Source organism: Ictalurus furcatus, chromosome 15 (assembly GCF_023375685.1).
Source record: "Ictalurus furcatus strain D&B chromosome 15, Billie_1.0, whole genome shotgun sequence".
Taxonomy (NCBI): Eukaryota; Metazoa; Chordata; class Actinopteri; order Siluriformes; family Ictaluridae; genus Ictalurus; species Ictalurus furcatus.
In genome coordinates this window covers 9,126,161-9,148,774 of record NC_071269.1, presented here as the reverse complement: position 1 = coordinate 9,148,774, position 22,614 = coordinate 9,126,161, and the positions used below count along the sequence as shown (strand labels likewise).

General features: G+C 38.0%; 2 protein-coding genes across 4 annotated transcripts; one reads left to right on the top strand and one right to left on the bottom strand.

The window, feature by feature from the left end:
- The first annotated feature begins 2,897 nt into the window (after positions 1-2,897).
- On the top strand, positions 2,898-15,931 carry LOC128619221 (FH2 domain-containing protein 1). 2 transcript variants are annotated; one of them, XM_053643225.1, is made up of 12 exons: positions 2,898-3,333; positions 4,397-4,782; positions 4,982-5,043; positions 5,123-5,225; positions 6,712-6,797; positions 10,049-10,149; positions 11,391-11,461; positions 11,568-11,675; positions 11,761-11,831; positions 13,645-13,762; positions 13,875-14,039; positions 14,171-15,931. In XM_053643225.1, the coding sequence occupies exons 2-12, from the start codon at positions 4,405-4,407 to the stop codon at positions 15,731-15,733; spliced, it is 2,826 nt and encodes a 941-aa protein (XP_053499200.1). In that variant the 5' UTR covers positions 2,898-3,333; positions 4,397-4,404; the 3' UTR covers positions 15,734-15,931. The 2 variants fall into 2 exon arrangements, with proteins under 2 accessions (XP_053499200.1, XP_053499201.1); XM_053643226.1 differs by lacking the exon at positions 4,397-4,782.
- On the bottom strand, positions 15,925-20,771 carry asgr1a (asialoglycoprotein receptor 1a). Of its 2 annotated transcripts, XM_053643230.1 has the most exons (9): positions 20,725-20,771; positions 20,351-20,446; positions 19,702-19,815; positions 19,049-19,153; positions 18,860-18,931; positions 18,691-18,765; positions 17,736-17,887; positions 17,352-17,461; positions 15,925-16,697 (listed from the first exon to the last, which is right to left on the bottom strand). In XM_053643230.1, the coding sequence occupies exons 2-9, from the start codon at positions 20,436-20,438 to the stop codon at positions 16,544-16,546; spliced, it is 870 nt and encodes a 289-aa protein (XP_053499205.1). In that variant the 5' UTR covers positions 20,439-20,446; positions 20,725-20,771; the 3' UTR covers positions 15,925-16,543. The 2 variants fall into 2 exon arrangements, with proteins under 2 accessions (XP_053499205.1, XP_053499206.1); XM_053643231.1 differs by lacking the exon at positions 18,860-18,931.
- Between the last annotated feature and the right edge of the window lie 1,843 nt (positions 20,772-22,614).

Below are 22,614 nucleotides of genomic sequence, written 5' to 3'. Positions count from 1 at the left end.
CAAGTCTGTGTGCATTGGGGCTCCTGGGGGGGACGTGTGTGTGTGTTGGGGCCCCTAGGGAGCCCCTGGTGAGAGTGTGTGTGTGTTTGGGCCCCAGGGCACGTGTGAGGGGCCCTTCCAAAACCCTAAAAAATTCTAAAAAAAAAAAAAAAATCAAAAACCCTTCGAAACTCTCAGAAAATCTCCGAAACACTCCAAAAACTCTCAGAAACCCTCCGAAACCCTAAAAAATTCTTTGAATAAAAAATTTTAAACTCAAGAACCCTAACATCCTCTGAAACTCTCCAAAACCCTCCAACCCTAATTCCCTCCAAAACCCTCCAGCCCTAAAACCCTCCTATCCTAAGTCCCCCCAAAACCATCCAACCCTAATTCCCTCCAAGATCTTCCAACCCTAAAACCCTCCAAAACCCTATACAGACATCTCACACACAAAAAAAAAACTATCTGAGTTAAAAAATTAATCAAAATCTTAACGCCTAACCCTGACCCTAACCCTAACTATCTGAGCTGTAGCAGTGTTTAACCCAAGACAAATGGGTGGGGCAGACCACTGCATAATGTTTTCTCCTTGGGAGGGGTGTTTCCCGAATCCCTGTGTGTGTGTATCCTCGATGTGTCCCAAGGTGTGTGTGTGTGTGTGTGTGTGTCTGTGTCTGTATCCTCGATGTGTCCTCGGGTGTGTGTCCTCACTGTGTCCCCAGCAGTGTTGGGTAAGTTACTCAAAAAAAGGTAATCCACTAAAGATTCACTACTAATTACTACTTTAAAACTGTAATCTGATTACATTACTGCATACAACAATTAATCAGATTACTAACTACTTTACTTTCACGTTACTTTCAAAACTTATCAAATCTACAAAAATACACTACACAGTGAAACTCATAGTTCTTTCAGTAATTTTAGCCCGTCAGTTATCAGAAAAAGTTAGATTTATCTCTCTCTTAAAAACTCGGGTGTTGTCACTGTGTGTAGGACGACCAGACCCATAAAATATAAATGTTTTCTAACTAGGCTAGTTTGGTGTCGCTAGCCAAGGGGAGGCACAGCTAAGCTATCATTGCATGGGTTGCAAAGTACATTATCTTTCCTTATGCTCTGCTCATATCATGTTCACGTAAACTGGAACTCATATAGACATTTACACACCTTGTTTTCCTGCTAAGCATCAGAGGATGTTACTGTTTCAGTTTCAAGCCATTTACTGGTTTAAAAAAAAAGACACATATCCATTTTTCCTCACACTGACTGTGAGCTAGCATTTAAGATAAGATAAGATAATGTTTTATTAATCCCCAGATAGAGAAATTAGGGTGTCACAGCAGCAAGCAAAAAAAAAAAAAAAGAAAGAAGAGATAAAAGAGATAATAAGGAGAACAATACAGGGATTTATATATAGAGTATATACAGGATGTATAAATATGTATAGACATAAGCACAAACTCTATATACATAAAATATATCTATATATATCTATATACACACATACATATGAGCAGTATATACAGCAAGCAACAATGTACAGTCCCACTATACAAGTAGCCCATGTACATATCGCTTATGTACAATAGTATATACATATTGCAGCTGCACAGTATAATCAGTGTAGACATATAACAAAAGCTTTGAAGAAGTGATGTGATGTGTGAGCAGTGCAAAAAGTACAGTATGGTACCTATATGAAAACAGTGTAGTGGCGTATTTGTAGTGTAGTCAAAAGTAAGGTCAAGGAAGGGGAGTGGCTAGGTGTTGTACAGTCTGATGGCTGTCAGCACAAAGGAACATCTGAAGCATTCCATCTTGCACCTGGGGGGGATGAACCTGTGGCTGAAGGTGCTCTCCATCTGCCGCAGCTCAGCATACAGTGGATAAGAGGGGTTTCCCAAAATGGACCTGATTTTGTTTCTTATTCTCTTTTCCACCACTGTCTCCAGATTAGCAGAATTGACAGACTGCCAGCCAATAAGACACAAGTATTTCCACGTATTTTCCTGTAAACCCTGTCTGATTGGTCTCACCTCCATTCAATGAAGATTAAATTACAGGCGTCTTCTTTTACTAATGTTCAGTGACAAACCACTCCAAGTGGAGAATTATTCGGGGATAAAGAAAAAAATCTTTGGGGCAAAACGTGATTTATTTTAAAAATGAATTTATTTTACTTAATATTGTATTGTTACAAATTTGTAACGCAAGTAACAATTTTAATCACATCAGTAACTGAAATAACATCCATTTAAAATGGCGTAATCAGAAAGTAATTAGATTACAGTAACACATTACAAACAACTCTGGTCCCCATGTGTATGTGTGTGTCCTCACTAACCCCTAACCCATCCCACTCGATGTCATGTTTCCCACAACATCCAGATCTATCCAAAATCAGGAAAAGCATGAATTACCTTTCAAATATCACAACATTAACTAAAAATTATGAAATATATCATGAATAAAAACTGTAATTTTAATGTAAACTTGTAATGCATGAGGTTTAATAAGGAAACAAACCATGAAACAGATTTATTTGATTTTTGGTTTATTTGTGTATTTGTAAAAGGTTGAAGGACCACACAGAATGGGATAAAGTGAGTAAAACAATTGCTATGGGGGTTTAATGGACTAATGTTGTAAAATGTCAGTATGTGACATTTACTCAGTTTTCCTTAGTATTTTTCTTTTGTTTGGTTTGTTTAACTGCAACATTACTTTTGTAATATATCTGTGAAATACATTTTATCTTCCCTGACATGCTGATAAAAACAGCTACATTGTTATCTGATTTTCTGTTATACACCTTTAGCATACACTGAACCACACACACACACACACACACACACACTTGTGGCAGACTTGTTCATTTTTTGTTGTTTAATTGTTTTTGGGTTGTTGTTTTGTTGTTGTTTTCAGTTTTAACAGCAGCTTTACCATGACATCATCCTGGCATCATTAAGACTTCTAAACTGAACTTTAGAAACTGAGAACAGATCATTTTCAGACACAGTTATGACAAAAACAAACACAGAAGCAGGGTGTGACATACAAACATGTTATCAGTGTAAAGCACACACGCACACACACAAACTCTTACAGTCTTTTACACACTCACACAACTGTGAAGTAAAAACTGTCAAAAGGCTGGTAAAGTTTTTCTTTTTTTAATTTAATACATGTAAGGAAATAATCATCATCTGCAAGACACAGAAATTGAGTGCAGACTTTTGAGTGAATTATTCTCACACACGTGAGCAGCTTTCTTCACTGCACACCTCTGCGTGTCTGACACCATCCTCACACTAAGTTAGAGAAATATCTGCTGTATTGCCTCTGAAGGTAAGTTAAAATGCACAAATTCTGTCTCTTATTTATCAGAGTTATGTACAGACAATCTGATGGAACTAGCGAACATGTTACATCTTTACCTTTTCTGTCTCAATAAAGATCTGCTTAGAGTGTGTGTAAATGTGAGTGTAACAAAATAAAAAGAAGTTTGCAGTCAAATCATCAAAATTAACATCAATATCATCAATCTGTATAGCAAGTACATTAAGTAGAGTAGTATAATTAATAAAAATTAAAATCAAATATTAATCAATAGTGCATGCAAGAACCTTTAATTGAAATACAGGTAATGCAGGTAAAGTTTCATGTAAATGTGAATCGGAGGCTCAAATTTGAATCAGCACATCAATGCTTTAATTGTTTATATAGGAGCAATTGTGTAAGACACACTGTGCAGCACTTATGATGTGGAAGTGTGGGGTGAATTGCAAGTCGCGTCTGGACCTAACACTTTATTTACCATATCACAGCTGCACCAGCTCAGGATTTAGGATTGGAACTTGACTCATCTATATAAATAAATGTTTAATTAATTTGAGGTCTTAAATTGAATAAAAGAATTATGAACATACTTGCAAGTGAAAACAATTTTTAAAAATTGTATAATGCCTTTAATGTGAGACATCAAAACCATGCTTTTAATGTGTCCCAAAGCAGCTTTACTTAAATTAAAATTTTGATTCCTAATGAGCAAACCAAAAGCAACACTGGTGAGGAAAAACTCCTTGAGGAAGAAACCTTGAGAGGAACTCAATGACTCAAAAGGGTGATCACTCATCACTCATGAACTCATCACTCTACTGGGTGACACAGCATAGTACAATTATCCATCCGTGCACCCTGGATGGGGTGCCAACCAATTGCAGGGCCCAATCGTAGTGTGATTGTAAAAAATATATGTATAGATAGATAGATAGAGAGAGAGAGAGAGAGAGAGAGAGAGATTTAGAAGAGCAAAGACATGGTATTGCATGTGTTAAAATATGAATCAAGTCTGAATCAGCATAATTCTAACGTTCATTTTCTGACCATCTTCATCCCATAATTCAAACAGTTTATGCGATGAGCCACATCTCAGCAGCCAATATGGAGCAGGACTATAAAGAGGGGGACAGAGTCATAATATCCCCATCGGTTTTTGACCATGATACCATTGTCACCCCACCTCCTCCTGCCCCTCCCCCACCCCTGCCAGTGGTAAACATTCAAAGGAGGCGAAGAATTAGGAGTTTTTACTGGAAGCCAATTCCAGAGGAATGCATTCACCAGCGGGGGGCGCCCAACCTGTGGACATTGGGAAAGCATTCTGATAAACACAAATTTCACATCGACATCAGGACTATCGAGGACCTGTTTGGTCACAATGACAGAAAAACAGTCACCACAGCAAGCAACAAGACCCGCCGAGTGTGCAGCAATTTGCCTGAGCAGAAGGAGGAGGTGGAGATTTCTGACTGGTCACTGATCACATGACAAAAGATAACTTCTACTAATTTTATTAGTAATTACTGAGTCATGTACTGCTTTAATGTGTGTGTGTGTGTGTGTGTGTGTGTGTGTGTGTTGACATCTTGACTGAGTCCTATAATAAATGGTTGTCATCATTATTAATTTACTTTGTGTTTTTATGTGTGTTCAGATTAACATCCTTGACCATAAAAGGAGTATGAATGTAGCGATTTTCCTCAAATGCTTAAAAAAGTGAGTATTTTAGGGTAGACAGACAGACAGACAAACAGATAGACCTACTTTATTCTTGTGTTTGTGTCACTTTTCTCAGATCCATTCACTCTGTCATTGATGACATTGTCCATGGAAACAGTGAGGAGTTTGGAGCAGAACGACTGAGAGAACTGAACAAACTACTGCCAGACACACACGAGGTGAAACACACACAGGCACACACATACAGTGCATCTGGAAAGTATTCACAGCGCTTCACTTTTTCCACATTTTGTTATGTTACAGCCTTATTCCAAAATGGATTAAATTCATTATTTTCCTCAAAATTTTACAAACAATACCCCATAATGACAACGTGAAAGAAGTTTGTTTGAAATCTTGCCAAATTTATTTAAAAAAAAAACAAAAAAAGCACATGTACATAAGTATTCACAGCCTTTGCGCAATACTTTGTTGAAGCAAATTTGACACCAATTACAGCCTCAAGTCTTTTTGAGTATGATGCTACAAGCTTGGCACACCTATTTTTGGGCAGTTTCTCCCATTCTTCTTTGCAGGACCTCTTAAGCTCCATCAGGTTGGATGGGGAGCGTCGGTGCATAGCCATTTTCACATCTTTCACAACAACAGAGATGTTCAATCGGGTTCAAGTCTGGACTCTGGCTGGGTCACTCAAGGACATTCACAGAGTTGTCCTGTAGCCACTCCTTTGTTATCTTGGCTATGTGCTTAGGGTCGTTGTCCTGTTGGAAGATAAACCTTTCCCCCAGTCTGAGGTCCAGAGCACCATGTGCCTTTTACTGAGGAGTGGCTTCCATCTGGCCACTCTACCATACAGGCCTGATTGGTGGAGTGCTGCAGAGATGGTTGTTCTTCTGGAAGGTTCTCCTCTCTCCACAGAGACACGCTGGAGCTCTGTCAGAGTGACCATTGGGTTTTTGGTCACCTCCCTGAGTAAGGCCCTTCTCCCCCGATCGATCAGTTTGGCAGGGCGGCCAGCTCTAGGAAGAGTCCTGCTGGTTCCAAACATCTTCCATTTACGGATGATGGAGGCCACTATGCTCATTGGGACCTTCAATGCTGCAGAAATGTTTCTGTATCCTTCCCCAGATCTGTGCCTCGATACAATCCTGTCTCGGAGGTCTACAGATAATTCCTTGGACTTCATGGCTTGGTTTGTGCTCTGACCTGCATTGTTAACTGTGGGACCTTATATAGACAGATGTGTGCCTTTCCAAATCATGTCCAATCAACTGAATTTACCACAGCTGGACTCCAATCAAGTTGTAGAAACATCTCAAGGATGATCAGTGGAAAAAGGATGCACCTGAGCTCAATTTTGAGTGTCATGGCAAAAGCTGTGAATACTTATGTACATGTGCTTTTTTTGTTTTTTTATTTTTAATAAATTTGGCAAGATTTCAAACAAACTTCTTTCACGTTGTCATTATGGGTTATTGTTTGTAAAATTTTGAGGAAAATAATGAATTTAATCCATTTTGGAATAAGGCTGCAACATAACAAAATGTGGAAAAAGTGAAGTGCTGTGAATACTTTCCGGATGTACTGAACACTAAAGAAGTAGTGAGTTTAGAGCAGTATGAATAACATAGCTGAATTGTAAAGAGTGTGTGTGTGTGTGTGTGTGTGTGTGTGTGTGTGTGTGTGTGTAAATCTGTATTACAGGTGGAGAAGCTGCATTCATATAAAGGAGATAAAACACACCTAAACAATGTGGACTCCTTTATGTATCAACTTGCACTCTTACCCAGGTACACACACACACAGACACACAGAAACACACACAGCCACTGAATCATCCAGCTACTGTATCATTAAACTATAAGGAGTTTACACACCATGCTTCTTTCATTTAATCCGCAATTTCTGCTGAGTCGCCAACTCATCCACACACCACTACAACTACACAAGTGCAGTTTAACAACTGGTATGTCCATAGAGTAACGTGATATACTATTTTATTATTTTGCACATTTAATTCACTGATTTATTTACCTTCATCGTTAATAGTGTAGTGTAAAAATCATTAAATCAGGAAATTTAATATGTAGCCTGAGTATGACTGTTAGCAGAAGTGAAGTGTGACTTGTTCCTTTGACATATTTGGATTTGACCAAACATTTGATCATCTTTGAAACAGTGCCGTTATTGAAGTTGATATACTTGAACAAAACCACAAGAAAAATTTGGGTTTTCAATAATTTATTCAACTGAAATATCAATAGATGTGATATTCTTTTATGGAAAAAGTAAGTACACCCTTGGCCTCAGAAGCTAGTATTGCCCCCTTTAGCAGAAATAACTTCTTGTACGTGTTTTGCATAATTGTCCACCAGGTTTGCTGGAATATTTGACCACTCTTCCATGCAATATTCTTTCAGCTGCAAGATGTTTGAGGGTTTTCTTGCATGTTCTGTCCATTTCAAATCCCCCACAACATTTTAACAGGATTCAAAATCCGGGCTTTGACTCAGCCATTCCATAACCCTCCATTTCCTCTTTTTGAGCCATTCCTTGGTGGAGTTGCTCGTGTGCTTAGGATCATTATCCTGTAGAAAGGTCCACTTTCAGTTCAACTTCAACTTTCAGACAGATGGCCACATTATCTTCAAGCTCTCTTTGATATTATGCAGAATTCATAATTCAATGAATGCAAGCTGTCCAGTCCCTGAGGCAGTGAAGCAACCCCAACCCATAACATTTCCACCACCGTGCTTCACAGTTGGTATGAGGTGCTTCTCCTGAAAAGCTGTCTTTGGTCTGCGCCAAACATGTCTGCTGTTACTGTGGCCAAACAACTCTATCTTTGATAAATCTGTCCAGAGCACATTATTCCAAAAGGCCTGGTCTTTGCCTATATGCTCATTGGCAAACTGTAGTCTTGCAAAGGCTTTTTCCTGACATGCCTCCCATGCAGGTCAAATCTGTGCAATCTCTTTCTGATTATAGAAGCATGCACTTTGACACCAACAGCTGCAAGTCTTACTAGAAGGTCCTGTGATGAAATTTTGGGATTCTTGGAGACTTCTTTTTTCATCAGACAGTCTGCTCTTAGGCTGAATTTGCTGGGACAGCAAGTCCTGGACTAACTGGCAGTCATTTGAAATCCACGCCATTTGTAGATGATTTTCCTTACAGTGTAATGATGGATTTCAAATAATTTGGAAAGCTTTTTAAATCCCTTGCCAGACTCATAGGCATCCACAACCTTTTTTCTGAAGGCCTTACAGAACTCTTTAGATCTTGGCATAATGACACCAAACACCTCAATAACAAAGGGAACACCAGACACTAGATATGAGAGGGGTATAAATAAGACCGGTTCCACCTGCACTTCCTTAGCAGATTTGAATCACTGGCATCTTGAACAACTGATTCTAATTTTATAGATTTGAAGGTGTGATAGTTGTAGAGATGTACTTACCTTTTCCATGTGACTGATCTGTTTTTTGTACATTTACATTGTGAAAAATACTACAAAATGTCAATTTTATGGATCGTTTGATAGAGTGCATCACCTTTATTAATAGTAGGGCTGTGTATTGCCAAGGGCCTCACGATACGATACATATCACTATACATGGGTCACAATACGATATATCACGATATATTGTGATATTTTTGTTTGCATTGCACAGTGTCACTGAACAGTGAACACACTGAAATGTATGAAGTGCATATTGTGTAAGTGAACACTTTTAACCAAAAATGTAGATGCCACAAAAAAGCATATAAAAATAAAGTGCATTAACTAAACAAAATTTATAAAACTGAAATAGTCAGCATGTTGTAAATAAGAAATTTAGTGCATTAAGTAAATGTTCATAAAACAGAAATAATCAGTATGCTCTACTATGCTTTAAACAATGACATACTGTAGTCAACTCAAAAGTTGTTTTCAAGTGTCTACTATATTTTGATAACTCATAAATGATTACATTTTAAGTATCCAATGTGAGTAACTTTACTGGTCCTGAGTAACTTTAGGCCCTTCTGAAGTGAACACTGAACAAACTCTCCACAACAAAGATACAATAGCAGGCCTACTTTGTCTTTAGATTTTTGTTCAGGAACAGACAAAATCTGGTCACGGCTACGTCTTTTATGTGTCTGTGAGTCAGGATCACATAACGTGGCTCCATAGTGTTCACCATATGCCTGAAGCTGGAGTTTTCACCCACACTATACGGTCACAAATCTTTACAAATGAAATGCACCATGTTATCTCCTTTGAATGAGCTGAGGTAGACGGAAGCTTGTTGGTGGTATTATCCAGTGTAGTTTGCCTTGAGTCAACAGGTGTCGGCTGAGGTCACAGTGCCATCGTTGCATCTGCATGGTGTCTTGTTAATTGATAACGCAAGTTCGTTGTTTTTCTTGAATATTTTACTGTATCCTGGAAAAGCTTACAAATGGCATTTGTTTTATCTAATTCATTACTCCCGGACTTATCTTTAAAACTAAAGTGCACCCACATGTTGGCTCTGAAAGCTGTTGGCACTCTTATATTTTCCGCTATGCTCACTCCCACTTATTCTGAGACATTGGCCATATGTATATGACGGGCAACTGTTAGCTTTGCAACATCTACAGGAGCAGAGGAGGAGGTCATTTGACACACACAGAGGGATTTGATGAAATTTTAATGTCATTTTAAATCCGTTTAAAACATGATTTTAAAAAATGTATCGATACATCATAATGAAAGAAAATATTGCGATAGTTAGCTGTATCGATATTTTTGCACAGCCATAATTAATAGGCACTGTTTCAAAGTGGATCAAATGATTGCTCATCCAAATATGTAAAAATAAATAAATAAATAAATAAAACAGTTTCATGAGGTGTACTTATTTTTTTCACATTACTGTACAAATTTTACGAATACAATTTAGCAACAGGTTTTACATATTTATTAATAACATTGTGCTTAACACTTTGAACTGCCATTGTTCAAAGCGCCATCTCATCTTATTGCGCGTGTGTGTGTGTGTGTGTATAGGTTTGATCTCCGTGTAGAAGCCATGCTGTTCAAAGAGGAGTTTTCTGCTTTATGCTCATCACTGAAACAAGATGTGTTCATTATTCGCACTGCCATCAGAGGTGCTTCTCAGTCATGGTTTTATTTTTTCGCTCCATTTAATTCTCTGATTTATCAAATACCCCATTTATTTTTCTAATATTCAAGTAATATAAATTCACTATCTATTAACAGAAAGAAAGAAAGAAAGAAAGAAAGAAATACTAGTTATTAAAGTCCCATCTGACAACCGCACCACCGTGGTGGTAGTTTGCCAGAACAGTGGAGTGCTCCCTGCAGTGGTGTCACATCACACGTTTCTGCTTGAGTGGGCACTATGACAAGTACAAAGTACAATGTTTTGTATACAAGTGTAATAATAATAATAATAATAATAATAATAATAATAATAATAATAGCTGCTATATTAATTTGTATTTATAGTCTACCATATAGAGGGAGATTTTATATTAATGCATAAATTGCGTAATCATAATCAAACGCCTTATATGGTGTTGTCTGTTGTTAGTTTGGCGCGGGTTTGTTTGGTAAAATCCAGTCAGGCGAATTCTGCTATTTCACTTCGGGTTCTGCCGCTGCGATGGCTCTTGTTGGGAAACCAAATGTTACATCGGCGATCTGGGAACAGTTCGGATTCGTGCCTAACGAGAGAGGTGAACCAATAAATTTGGATGAAGCCATATGTCGGCTTTGTAGGGGGGAAAAGCCATGTCACCCAACCGCTTTTATACATTTCTTTAATATTTAGATTTTTAACATATTATTTAGGATACCGTCCTACTGGTATTTCTATCAAAGTTTTATAGGCTTGTGGTATACTACACTTGTTAAAGAAATAAAGTATTCATCAGAGAACTGCACGATCGTGTTTAACTCAATCTCTTCATTATCCACTTCTCCTCTTGAGTGCAATCACAATACCGTATCCCACAGCGCCCTCAGGCGGTTTCTCTCTGCAACACCACCACACAACAAGGCTGTATTTGAGTTGTTTCACTGACGGAAGTGCTAAAATATAGCCTCAAATTTTTTTTATATTTAGGTTTTTATTTAATTTAAGCCTATATTATTATTATTATTATTATTATTATTATTATTATTATATAGTGATATAAATTTAACTTCCATCATCAGTAACATTGACCTTTGGTCATTAACCACAGCGGTGGTGTAAAAAATAAAAAAATAAAATAATAAAATAATAAAAAAACAAAGAAAACTGTCATAGCCCTAATTCTAAGTTGTGTTTGATACTGTGTATTGATTTATGTTGTGTTTTGATTTCTATTATTTCATTTTATAGAATTGTTGAGTTGTGTGGAGCTTCACTCAGTCCTTCACCTGGTTCTGGATGCAGGAAATATCATAAACACTGTAAGATCCCTAAAGTTATCACTGTAATTTAATGTATCTATTTTTTAAAAACCCCTTTTCTATTTGTTAATACAGAGTTGTTGCCTTTTTTCTGTGTTGCTCTCAGGGTGGTTATGGTGGAAATGCTGTGGGTTTTAAACTCTCCTCTCTTCTCTCTCTGGCTGAAACCAAATCCAATAAACCAGGAATGAACCTGCTGCACTTTGTTGCTCTGGTGGGTCAAAACCTGTGTGTGTGTGTATGTGTGTGTGTGTGTGTGTCTTTATCTGTACCATGTCACTGTGTACTTCTATCTGCAGGAGGCCCAGAAGAAAGATGACCAGCTGCTCAAATTCCCTGAGAAGCTTCAGTATGTCGAGAGCGCAGCACGGTGAGGACATCACTGCAGCAAACATGAATTATTATCATTATTTTTTAAATCTTAGGAAAATATGGATAACCCCCTAGCTGTAATCTAGCTGTCATCCAGGGGTATTGTTTGTAATTGCTGGGGTTGAAAATCTTCTGAAAACCATTTGTTTTCTGCAACATATTAAGCTCTGGTGTAGGTCTGCTGTTGGAGATTAACTCCAATTTCTCATTAAAGTTAATCTAAAACGGTGTGGATAATAAATTAGTAACGATGTTCTCCTCCCTAGCGGTATTACTTGCAGCTTCCATAGTGTTGAACAGGCTAGCTTTTATCTGCGTTTTCCGCTGTAGTTTCACACAGAATTGTCTGAGGCCGTTTGTGACTCGTGTTCCCCACAGCTGGCAGAACTTTTCATGAAGTTAGTGATAACGAACCCCGCCCATCTAGAGGGAGGATTTGACTGCTCAATTTTCCTGTCATTTGAAATTAGTCTCTCATTGAATTAGTATTGATTGGCCCGCTGTAATTTTATAGCAGGACCAATCACAGAGCTGAAAGCATTTTAACCCAGTAACAATATAACAAAGTATTTTAATCTTTGGGATTTTAATCTTTGCAAAGATTAAAGATTAAGATTCCTTAAGGCACAGGAACATGGACAAATAAGGGCACGGGTAATTGGTTTTCTCATTATCCAAATCAGTTGCCATCTCCTACTCCATCATGGATAATAAGGATGAGTGTGTCAAACCTGAATAATTCATACTTCTAAGAGGCCAATAATAATAATAATATATGCAACGATAAATGATTATTATTATTATTATTATTATCATTACTACTACTACTACTACTACTACTACTGTTTCTTTATTTTTTACCACTGATTAATTAATTATGGAAATAAAAAAGTTAAAGCATACAATCAGACTGTTGTATTCAGAACATAAAATAAATCCCTCTGCATGCACTGATAAACTTATTGCATTATTTTATTATATTTTATTTGTAGGTAAATGTAAACATTGTGTTGTGTTAACAACAAAGCAACAGGAATATTCACTGTATCAGGGAATAAACTCCAGTGTTAATTTATTATGGTATTATCATTTACATCACATAACAAACTGTGGTTGGTTGCTTCATGTGTCCATCAGACGGTCACTTCCTGTCCATGTGAGCTACAATGAGGCTCTTAATTCCTGTGAAGCAAGCGGGCACAGCATATATGCAATGAAGAGGACCGTTATAACTGGACAAAATCTGTAGCGATTGGTCGCACTACATCACTACTCATTTGAAAAAGTAACTCATTACTGGAAAAGGGACACTATTTTTAAAGTAGCAGAGCTACTGTCACCCTAATGAAAATTAAAGATAAGTTAGGAACATTACTACTTTTAGTTAGCTTCTCCCCAACACTGCAAACCTAACCTCGTAGCCTGATCACTGAATCCTAATTACTACAAAACCTTAAACCCTAATTACTAAACTTTATAAATATAAACCCTTACTAATAAAATTTAAATGCTAATTACTATTAGTCCTTAAACCCCAATTATTACTAATCCAAAAAACTGTAATTACTAACTCAGAGAGATGGTCAAAAGTCACCTTTTAGTGAGTCTCTGATGGTCTGTATGTTGTGTGAAGCACATTACCAATCAGTAATGAACTGTGCTGATGCCCTTGAGCATGTACTCAAAAACACTCAGCTGTAATTGATGGTAGGAGAACAGAAACTGATTTGGAAAAAAACAGTTACACTTCTCTAGTGCCAAAGGTTCCAGCACACATCCTCACCAGTGCCTTTCTGCCCCTCTGCATCTAGGGTGAGTGTGGACAGTTTGGATGTTGATTTGGAGAATCTGAACAGGAGAATAAAAAACTTACAGCAGAACATCCAGTGTGATACACAACTACTGCAGCAACTACATAACTTCCTACAGGTGTGTGTGTGTGTTTTGCAGAGTGTATCTTTTTGTCCGAAGGAAGTCAGTAATTGTCATCCTGTGTTAAAGAATGTGTGTGTGTGTGTGTGTGTGTGTGCGCGTGTTACAGTGTGCAGCTGTTTCTCTGAAGGAAGTCAGTGTCTGTCGTTCTCTGTTGAAGACTGAAGGAGATGAAATGATTGATTTCTTTTGTGAAGACAGAGAGACTTTCAAATTGGACGAGTGTTTCTACATTTTCTATCATTTCTGCTCCAAATTCTCTAACGCAGTACAGGTACACACTCTCTTACACACATTTACTCACACACACACACAGACACTCACACTGAAACATACACACACTAATTAATTCATACAAACACTCATGCACATAGGTACAAACATTATTTATTTTTCTCTGTGTAGGAGAATGTGGAACGCGCAATGAGGGCAGAGTCTCAGCTGAAACGGCCTTCCTGGGTGGGACAACATTGGGTGGGCGGAGTCTTGAGGTCCAGGTGCAGCAGTGAAATTGATGTTCGGGCAGCAGTGAAGTGGGAGGGGCTTATAGAACTCCTTAATGCCCAACCCCCCAGCTCCCACAATTCTCTGGGGGGATTTGGCCTCCATCGCCCACGGCAACGGCTCAGTGGCAACAACATAAATATAACAGACACACACTCACCATCAGACACACACTCTCACTCAGCATGCATGGCTGTTCATGTGGAAACCCACAAGCTGATTCCTGAACTGCAAAACAGTCCCTTTAAAACTTTATTTCATGGTCACAATGGTGATGGCCCTACTGTGATATCCAGCAGCAATGTAACAATCGATGAAGAGTTTCCACACCAAGACTCTGACATCAAACAACTAGACAAGAACAGATACATGGGAATGACTGCAGACCCTGCACAGTCAAGGGTAGAGGTTGACACAGAGTTGGTTTTAAGGGTGGAGCCAGATGTAGGATTGGGGGTTGAGGCGGCATTGGGAGCAAACTCCGAAGTGGGACTGGGGGCAGAGTCAGATATGCGGGTGGAGTCAGCGGGTAGAACTCTAGATCTGATGAACATACACTATGAAATACAAAATGAGGATGGAAACAGAAACATGAGTCTTAAACACAACCTCATCATCTCTCCTGTTGCTGAAACCTCACCTACTGCTTCCCTTAGCAACCCATCACAATTGAAAACCACCAGGAATTCAACTGAGTCCACCAATCAGGAATTAGACTGCAAATATACCCATAATTTTTTAGCATCCAAAGGAGAGAAAAAGAGTATTCAGTCAGTAAATTCAGAAAACACCATATCAAATAACACTGCAAGTAAAAGTGCAAACTCTTTCAGAAAAATGCCACTGAAAAAATCTCTAGTTTCTCCTGAGCCCTCCCACTCTTCATCATCACTGAAATTCCGTTCACTTCATCCTGTACGAACACTTACTCACACTGAGAAACAAAGCATGAGGAAGGTTATTTCTGTTAGCAGCACTAAGCCCCACCCCATCACACACACTCAGAATATTAAAGTCCTGCCCCCAACTACATATTCCTCTTCATGCACAGCTACATCAGTGAACATGAGCCCCACCCCCAAGGTCTCATCTGCTCAGAAGTCTTTGGTGAGGAAGCAGGTGATTCGTCAGAAATCTGCACCCAAAGAGAAAATATGTAGATCTACATTGCGCACACTTGCCATGCCTCCTCAGGAAAGTCACACCAATTCCCACAAAACCACACCCCACTTTGTTTGCAGCACTGTGGCTTCCAGCACTCGCAGTGCTGTCACCACCGGTAACACCCCTCTCAGCAAGAAGGATGTGTCAAATACTCCAAAAGCGTCTTCACCAAATCACAGAGTACCCCACAGGCCGAGCCAACTGAGCATGCCCAGTAGAAAAGGAAGTACTGATCTGCCACTTCCTCGTGGTCATATAAAAGACTTTAAGGTCAAACCTGTACGTCCGGCCTGGAGGTAGACAAGATTAAAAGTTGATTAATTTGAATTAAACAAAATCAAAATTTAGCTAAGTGAACTAAATAAATTCAACATGTTTTTTTCTGGAACTAAAAATTGAAGACAGTGTGTGTGTGTGTGTGTGTGTGTGGTAATGAGTACAGTGAGAGTTTTGAATTGTTTCGTTCAGCAAGATTAATAAATATTGAGCAATTTTGGACATATTCAACAGGTTTGTTTATTAAGCTGAAGCATTTAACAGATATTCATTCACACTCAAACACAATTCCTTCGTCAGTATTCATCCAGCAAGATTCATGAGGACTTTAGTAGGGTTTTAACATCCTGTCTCACTGAGCATGTGAAATTATTGTGTGGTTCATGTTGCTGAAGACAGTGAGACGTGACTCTCTCCAGAGTGGAGCTCATTCAGGAGTCTTACAGACACCAAGCTGAAGATTAAGGAATGTCTCAGATAACCTGATCTAATGCCTTTTGTGATTTAATCCAAACTTAAGATAAATCATTTACACAATTTGTTCAAATTAAACAGAATGATGATAAGATAAATAATTACATTTTAAGACAATGTTAATCTTAAAAACATTAACACAAATGCCAATGAAATACAAACTACAACTGATTCAGTAGTCAATATTTCAATAAATCAATAATAATTAAATAATCAATTAATATATTATCATATATGCATATATTATATTGAAAATATGAGTGAACTTGTGCTTCTTTGTGGTCACTAAATGAGTGGTTTATTAGCTCTTAGTTCTCACTAATTCACATTCACAGTGAATGAGTGTGTTGCGTTTATTATTCACACTGTGTATGCATGTGATTTACAGACAAAACGGTAATTTCGGGAGCAGTGATCATCGTTATATCGTCCATCACTGTGGAAGTGAGCACAGTCTTCTCCTCCACCCAGACCATGTAATTGCCAATTATCAGGCTGACCTGGCATCCATTCACTGTACACACACACACACACACACACACACACACACATCTGATGTGTTATTCATGAACGATTTGGCTTTCTTAGATGAACTTTAAGAGCCATTTTGCATATGAAGCATATTTTTACTATAATAATATAGTTTATATATTTTTCACAGATGTATAAATGTTATTGCACTGGAAACATCTTTTAAACATCTGAGCTGTTGGTTAGTGTGTATGTGAGGCAATGTGTATATGAGGCAGGGTCTGTTTTTGAGGAAGTGTGTGTAGTCAGTGCATTAGGGGAGGCAATTAATTACAATTATTTAAATAATAGTTTATAATAGTTATTTAAATAATAAAAGTTTATAATATAAAAATCTAAGTAATGTTATTAGATTAAAGTAAGATTTCATGAAAAAAAAATCAGCCAAAAGAAGAAAATTAACACTCAGAATTTTGTTTCCAAAAAAAGGACATTTGGGTGCCAAGTGTAACTGACTCATCTTACAGACTGCTGAGCCAAATGAACTGAGCTGGAATTCCGAACACTAACACACATTGACCCAGTTAACCGAGTAAGAATTTACCTTCTGCGTAAGAATTTCAGAATTCTGATCAACAACACACTCATACTGACTAATGCTTTTATTCCCATAACTAACACACAAACACACACTCACCTTTCGTCCATCTCGTACAGTGTTCCATCCAGCCACTCCCACTGTCCCGTTCTCTCATCACTCAGACCAAACCAGTAATAAAAAGGCCTGGTGTTCTTTATTACAAACTCCTACACACACACACACACACACACACACACACACACACACACACACAGAGAGAGAGAGAGAGAGAGAGAGAGAGTAATAACAGCTCACAGTTACATTGTGAAGAGTTTTCCTTCATTATTTTTCACCATTATGTTTTACTTATTATGGTTGCTGTTGTTACGTCACTGTAACTCACACTGAAGGAGATCTCATAGTATCAGATTGACAATTATTTTAGCTAAATGTTATAATGTAATATTGGCATATTAGCATAACATTTTGACAAACACTGACCTTCTCCTCTTTGTTCTTCAGGATCAGTAGTTCTGCTTTCATGTTCACACACGTATCTCGAGCTTCATTCCATGACTTTCCATTATCAGAAAAATAATAACAGTGTGAAAAGAAAAGCTGCCAATCTGATGGACAACACTGATGCTGGGTGTCTATAAAAACACACACAAATGGACAGTTCTTCATCTTAAGGCAGATTACTCAGCAATCACTGAATGATTCAGTAACTATAATGAAACTAGTACGTGTGTAGTGTTGAGTGTGATGAGTGGTTTCGGAGTGTTTTAGAGTTTTGGAGGTTTTTAGGGTTTAGGAGGGTTTTGGCTTTTTGGACAAACCTTGACTCGATGCCGCTTCACCGCTGCAGCGTTCAGTGTGAAATTTTATCAGTGTTTATCAAGTTTACAGAGTTTACCAACTGCAGTTTTGTCGCCATTCCACACAAGCACATCTTTACACACAGCACGAAATTGATGTGTATTCCTGCCCTCTTTTGATTGACATGATTTAATTGGCCCTGATCATCGGATGTTTTTATACTATCGGCCGATAGAAGGAAAAACAGCCTTTTTCAACCAATACCGATTACTGGCTGATACATTGGTGCATCTCTAATATATAGATAGATTTTATATAGAATAGATAAGCATTATAACTGGTCTCCTCCAATATTGGGGGGGGGACCTCTGGTGTATGGGGTATAGGGTATAGCGTATGAGGTATAGGGTATAGTGCATAGATTATAGGGTATAGTGTATAGTGCATAAATTATAGTGCATAGTATGTAAAGTATAGGGTTTGAAGTGTATGGTATATTTTGGAGTGTATAGGGTATTGGGTAGAGTCTTTAGGGTATAGTACAATCTATAGTGTATGGTATATAGGGTAAATAAAGGCTTTGTGTAAGTGCTTAAGATTTCAATGTTCAGATTTAATGATCTGCGTTTTCACTCACTGTTATTTTGGAGAGCGTTGAAACGACATTTCAGCTGAGTCACAGCTTCCTGTATGTTGTCTACCTCAGTGAAGACTAACACATGCACACACACACACACACACACACACACACAATAATGAGAAATTATCTTATTATTGTATTAATAGACTGGTTGTAAATTGCTTACAGTCTTGAGCCTGGGTTTGCAGACTGTTCAAACTGAGTCTCAGTCCATTAACACCCCGAACAACCTCGGCACCTAAAACACACACACACACACACACACACACACACACACACACACACACACACACACACACACTATACTGCTGACCTATGTAACATGACTACATATATGTGTGTGTATGTGTCTTACCGTGGTTCTCCAGATGCTGTATTTTGTTCATGAGTGACACTAAAGACTGACTCAAATTCTTCATGTCACTTTCTACAGCTGAGAACCTCCTATCCACTTGCATCCCTACACACACACATACACACGCACACACACACACGTACACAGTGTGAGCAGATGGTGGCCTGTAGGTAGGCTTGTGGAGTAATGGAATACAGGTAACGGCAGTACGTAATCAGGATACAAAAAACAAAATAATCAAATTACAGGTACATTTAGTAAAAATGTGAATACTATCAGGATTATAGTAAAAACTTTTTTTCATTTAAAACCAAAGAAATGAATCTTTTGACAGAACACAATATAAACAGCTGCTTGATTATAGTTCTGGTTCTCTCTCGCCAGTCGTGACTCACATGAGCAACAAATTTATTTATTTTATTAAAACAAAATCCAAACATTGAACATGCTTTTCTCTTGACTTTATTTACAGATCCACAGAAATCCAAAAATAATCAGATTACATTATTTTCATATTGTGAGACTTGGATTATGTTACTGATGACATTTTTTATGAAGTAAATTGTAACTGTAAAGAAATACATTTTTTAAGTAACCCTCCAAACCCTGCCTGTGTGTGTGTGTGTGTGTGTGTGTGTGTGTGTGTCACTTACTGGTTAGAGAAATGGAGATGATGATTGCCAGCAACAGAACTGCCAAAACAGTGAACACACACACACACCATCGAGAGCGACCAAGGGAAGCTGCAGTTACACTGAGGGAGCCCGCTGACGAACACACACACACACACACACACACACACACACACACACACACATTGTAATGCCAGATACTGTATTAACAGTGACCAAAAAGAGGGGTCATATTTCCCCTATTCTGGCATCTCTTCACTGGCTTCCTGTCAAGTTTAGAATTGATTTTAAAATTGTAATATATGTATACAAAGCTCTGCTCCACAGAACATCACTGACCTTCTTCACCTTCACTCTCCTACTAGAGCACTGAGATCATGTGATCAACTTCTTTTATCTATCCCCGTTGTCGTACTAAGACAAAGAGTGATCGATCCTTTTCTGTGGTTGGTCCCAAACTTTTGTTACAGTCTTCCTTTTCACGTGAGGTCCGCTCCGTCTTTAGCTACTTTTAAATCTTCTCTTAAAACTTATTTTTATTCTTTGTGTTATAATGTTATTTAATGTGATGAACTTTAATGTTTTGTACAGCACTGTGGATCAACTGCAGTTGTCTTTAAATTTATAAATACATTTGACTTGACATTCACACACACACAAACACACACACCTTTCCTCCAGAAAGCAGTGTTGTCTCTAGTGTCAAAGTCATCAAAGTCATCATGCTCATCATCATGTGTTGCTGAAGTATCTCTCATTATAACAGCTAGACACACAAAAATACACACACATGCAAAAGTCCAGCTAAACATTTTAATTCTATAAATAAACACAATCTCCTAATTTAAAATTTTGTTAAATAGCAGCAGCTGAGTGTGAGACTTTACAGTAATGTGTGTCTACTACTACTACTACTACTACTAATAATAATAATAATAATAATAATAATAATAAATGAAACATAAATTAAACACAAGAATCTCTAAAACATGAATCCCTAAAAATTCCCACTTATACACTGCAACATTGAACACCTTCTCTTACCTCTAAAGGAGAATCAGATCATCTGCAGCAGTGTGTGTGTATCTTTACTTGTCTCTGTACTTTGAGCTTTTTGTGTGTGTGTGCGTTTGTGTGTTTGCACACAGCATATTTATTTTGTTAAAACAGTCAAACAGTTAAAGATCTGTGGAATTAAATCAGAATCACCAGAACCTGAGCCTGAATGTTTTAAAAAGAAACCCTGTTGATATGATGTTTTTAAAAAAAATTGTGTGTAAGAAAAATTCAGGTAATAAAAATCAATGTTATAATATTCATGTCACGTAATGGAGGTTGAGATGGATGCAAGTGCAGAATATAAACGTTTAATATAGAACTAAACAAAATACAAAAAAATACACTATGACTTTGGGGCAAAACACTGTGGCAAAGACTAAACATAAACCAAAGAACAAAACACGGTACAGAGACAAAGGCAAAGAAAGACAAACGTAAGACAAGGAATGCAGTGCAAACAGTGGCTATATACATGAGTGCTCGTTAACAGAAACGTGATTCAGGTGCAGGTGGTCATGTGACTATGATGCAGTGGCTGCTGGGAACTGTAGATCAGAGTTCCTTCTCTGATACATGACAATTCAAGCTGTTGGAGGTTCATGTTCTGGTGGTTACCATAAATCCTCGTGTGTATGTGTAGACAGGTTTCTGCAGAGGTCACAGGCAAAAACACTGCTGGATTCACCTGAAAAATCTTTCGTAATGATGGCTATAATTATATTGTTAACAGTAATAATTAATTTGATTTTGTAGAAAGGAGACTGCAAAAGGTATGATGATTGATTTCTAGCAGATTTATTTTTTTGTCAGTGTATACTGTATATGGAGGTTTATGGTATCCATCAGAGGCTTCCCGGAACAACTGCTGCCTGTCTGATCCCTAACTAGAGCTCTGTTTCACACATACAGGCCCGCGGGCTGGGACTGGCCTGATAGATGCCCTAATCTAGCTCACCCAATTAATTTCAAATCTTTTAAATTTTACATTTTGACTTGGCTCATTTGATTTCATATTCCAGATGTTTTCTCTGAACTGCTCAATACGAATTTTGGACTCTTTGAATTTTCAGAATTGTTTTATTTATTTACATATACCCCTAATTTAGTCTTGGCCTGTTCTCATCCACTGCAAGCTCTCCCCTTCATACAACAACCAACCCGGGAGGGCAAAGGCTATCACATGCTTCTGCTCAACACACAATGCCAACCAATCAAATCACTGCCCACAATGTCCCACGGAGCGGTACAACAAACTCAGCATGTGTCTCAGCATCTCAGTGCCTCACTGTGTCTCAGCATCTCAGTGTCTCTCCATGTCTCAGCCAGATCTTACAGAGAACACAGTGTTTGTTATTATTTGCTGTGAAAAGTGATTTATTGTCAACGTGTAGAGAAATGTAGATCTGTGTGTGTGTGATGTTTACATTACATTACTTTGTCTTTGAAGGGTTTACACACTGCACTCCTGTAACATCCCTCTCTGTGGAGTGTGTTCTTTCTCATGCTCTGATCTCATCCTGACCTTCTCAGCTGAAGAACATCTGCTTTTCTGTGTGTATGCACATATCACACTAACACATGAGCATACACTGACTGAATGTGTGCTTCACACCACAATATCCACCATATTTACTGTCTTTCCCACAGTTACTCTAATGCAGTTAGTGTTCTTACTGAAACACAGCTGGCTGAGTAGATTTATATCTAAACCTCCTGCATCACATGAAATCTCTTTCAGTCATTTACATCATTTCCTCTTGTCATGTTGATGTAAAATGATGATCAGGATTTTCTCCCTTCCTCATGGGTTAGGATTAGCATTTTCCTTTAATTTGTCCTGTGTCTAAGTGTGTAATGGTGACATTATTAGTGATC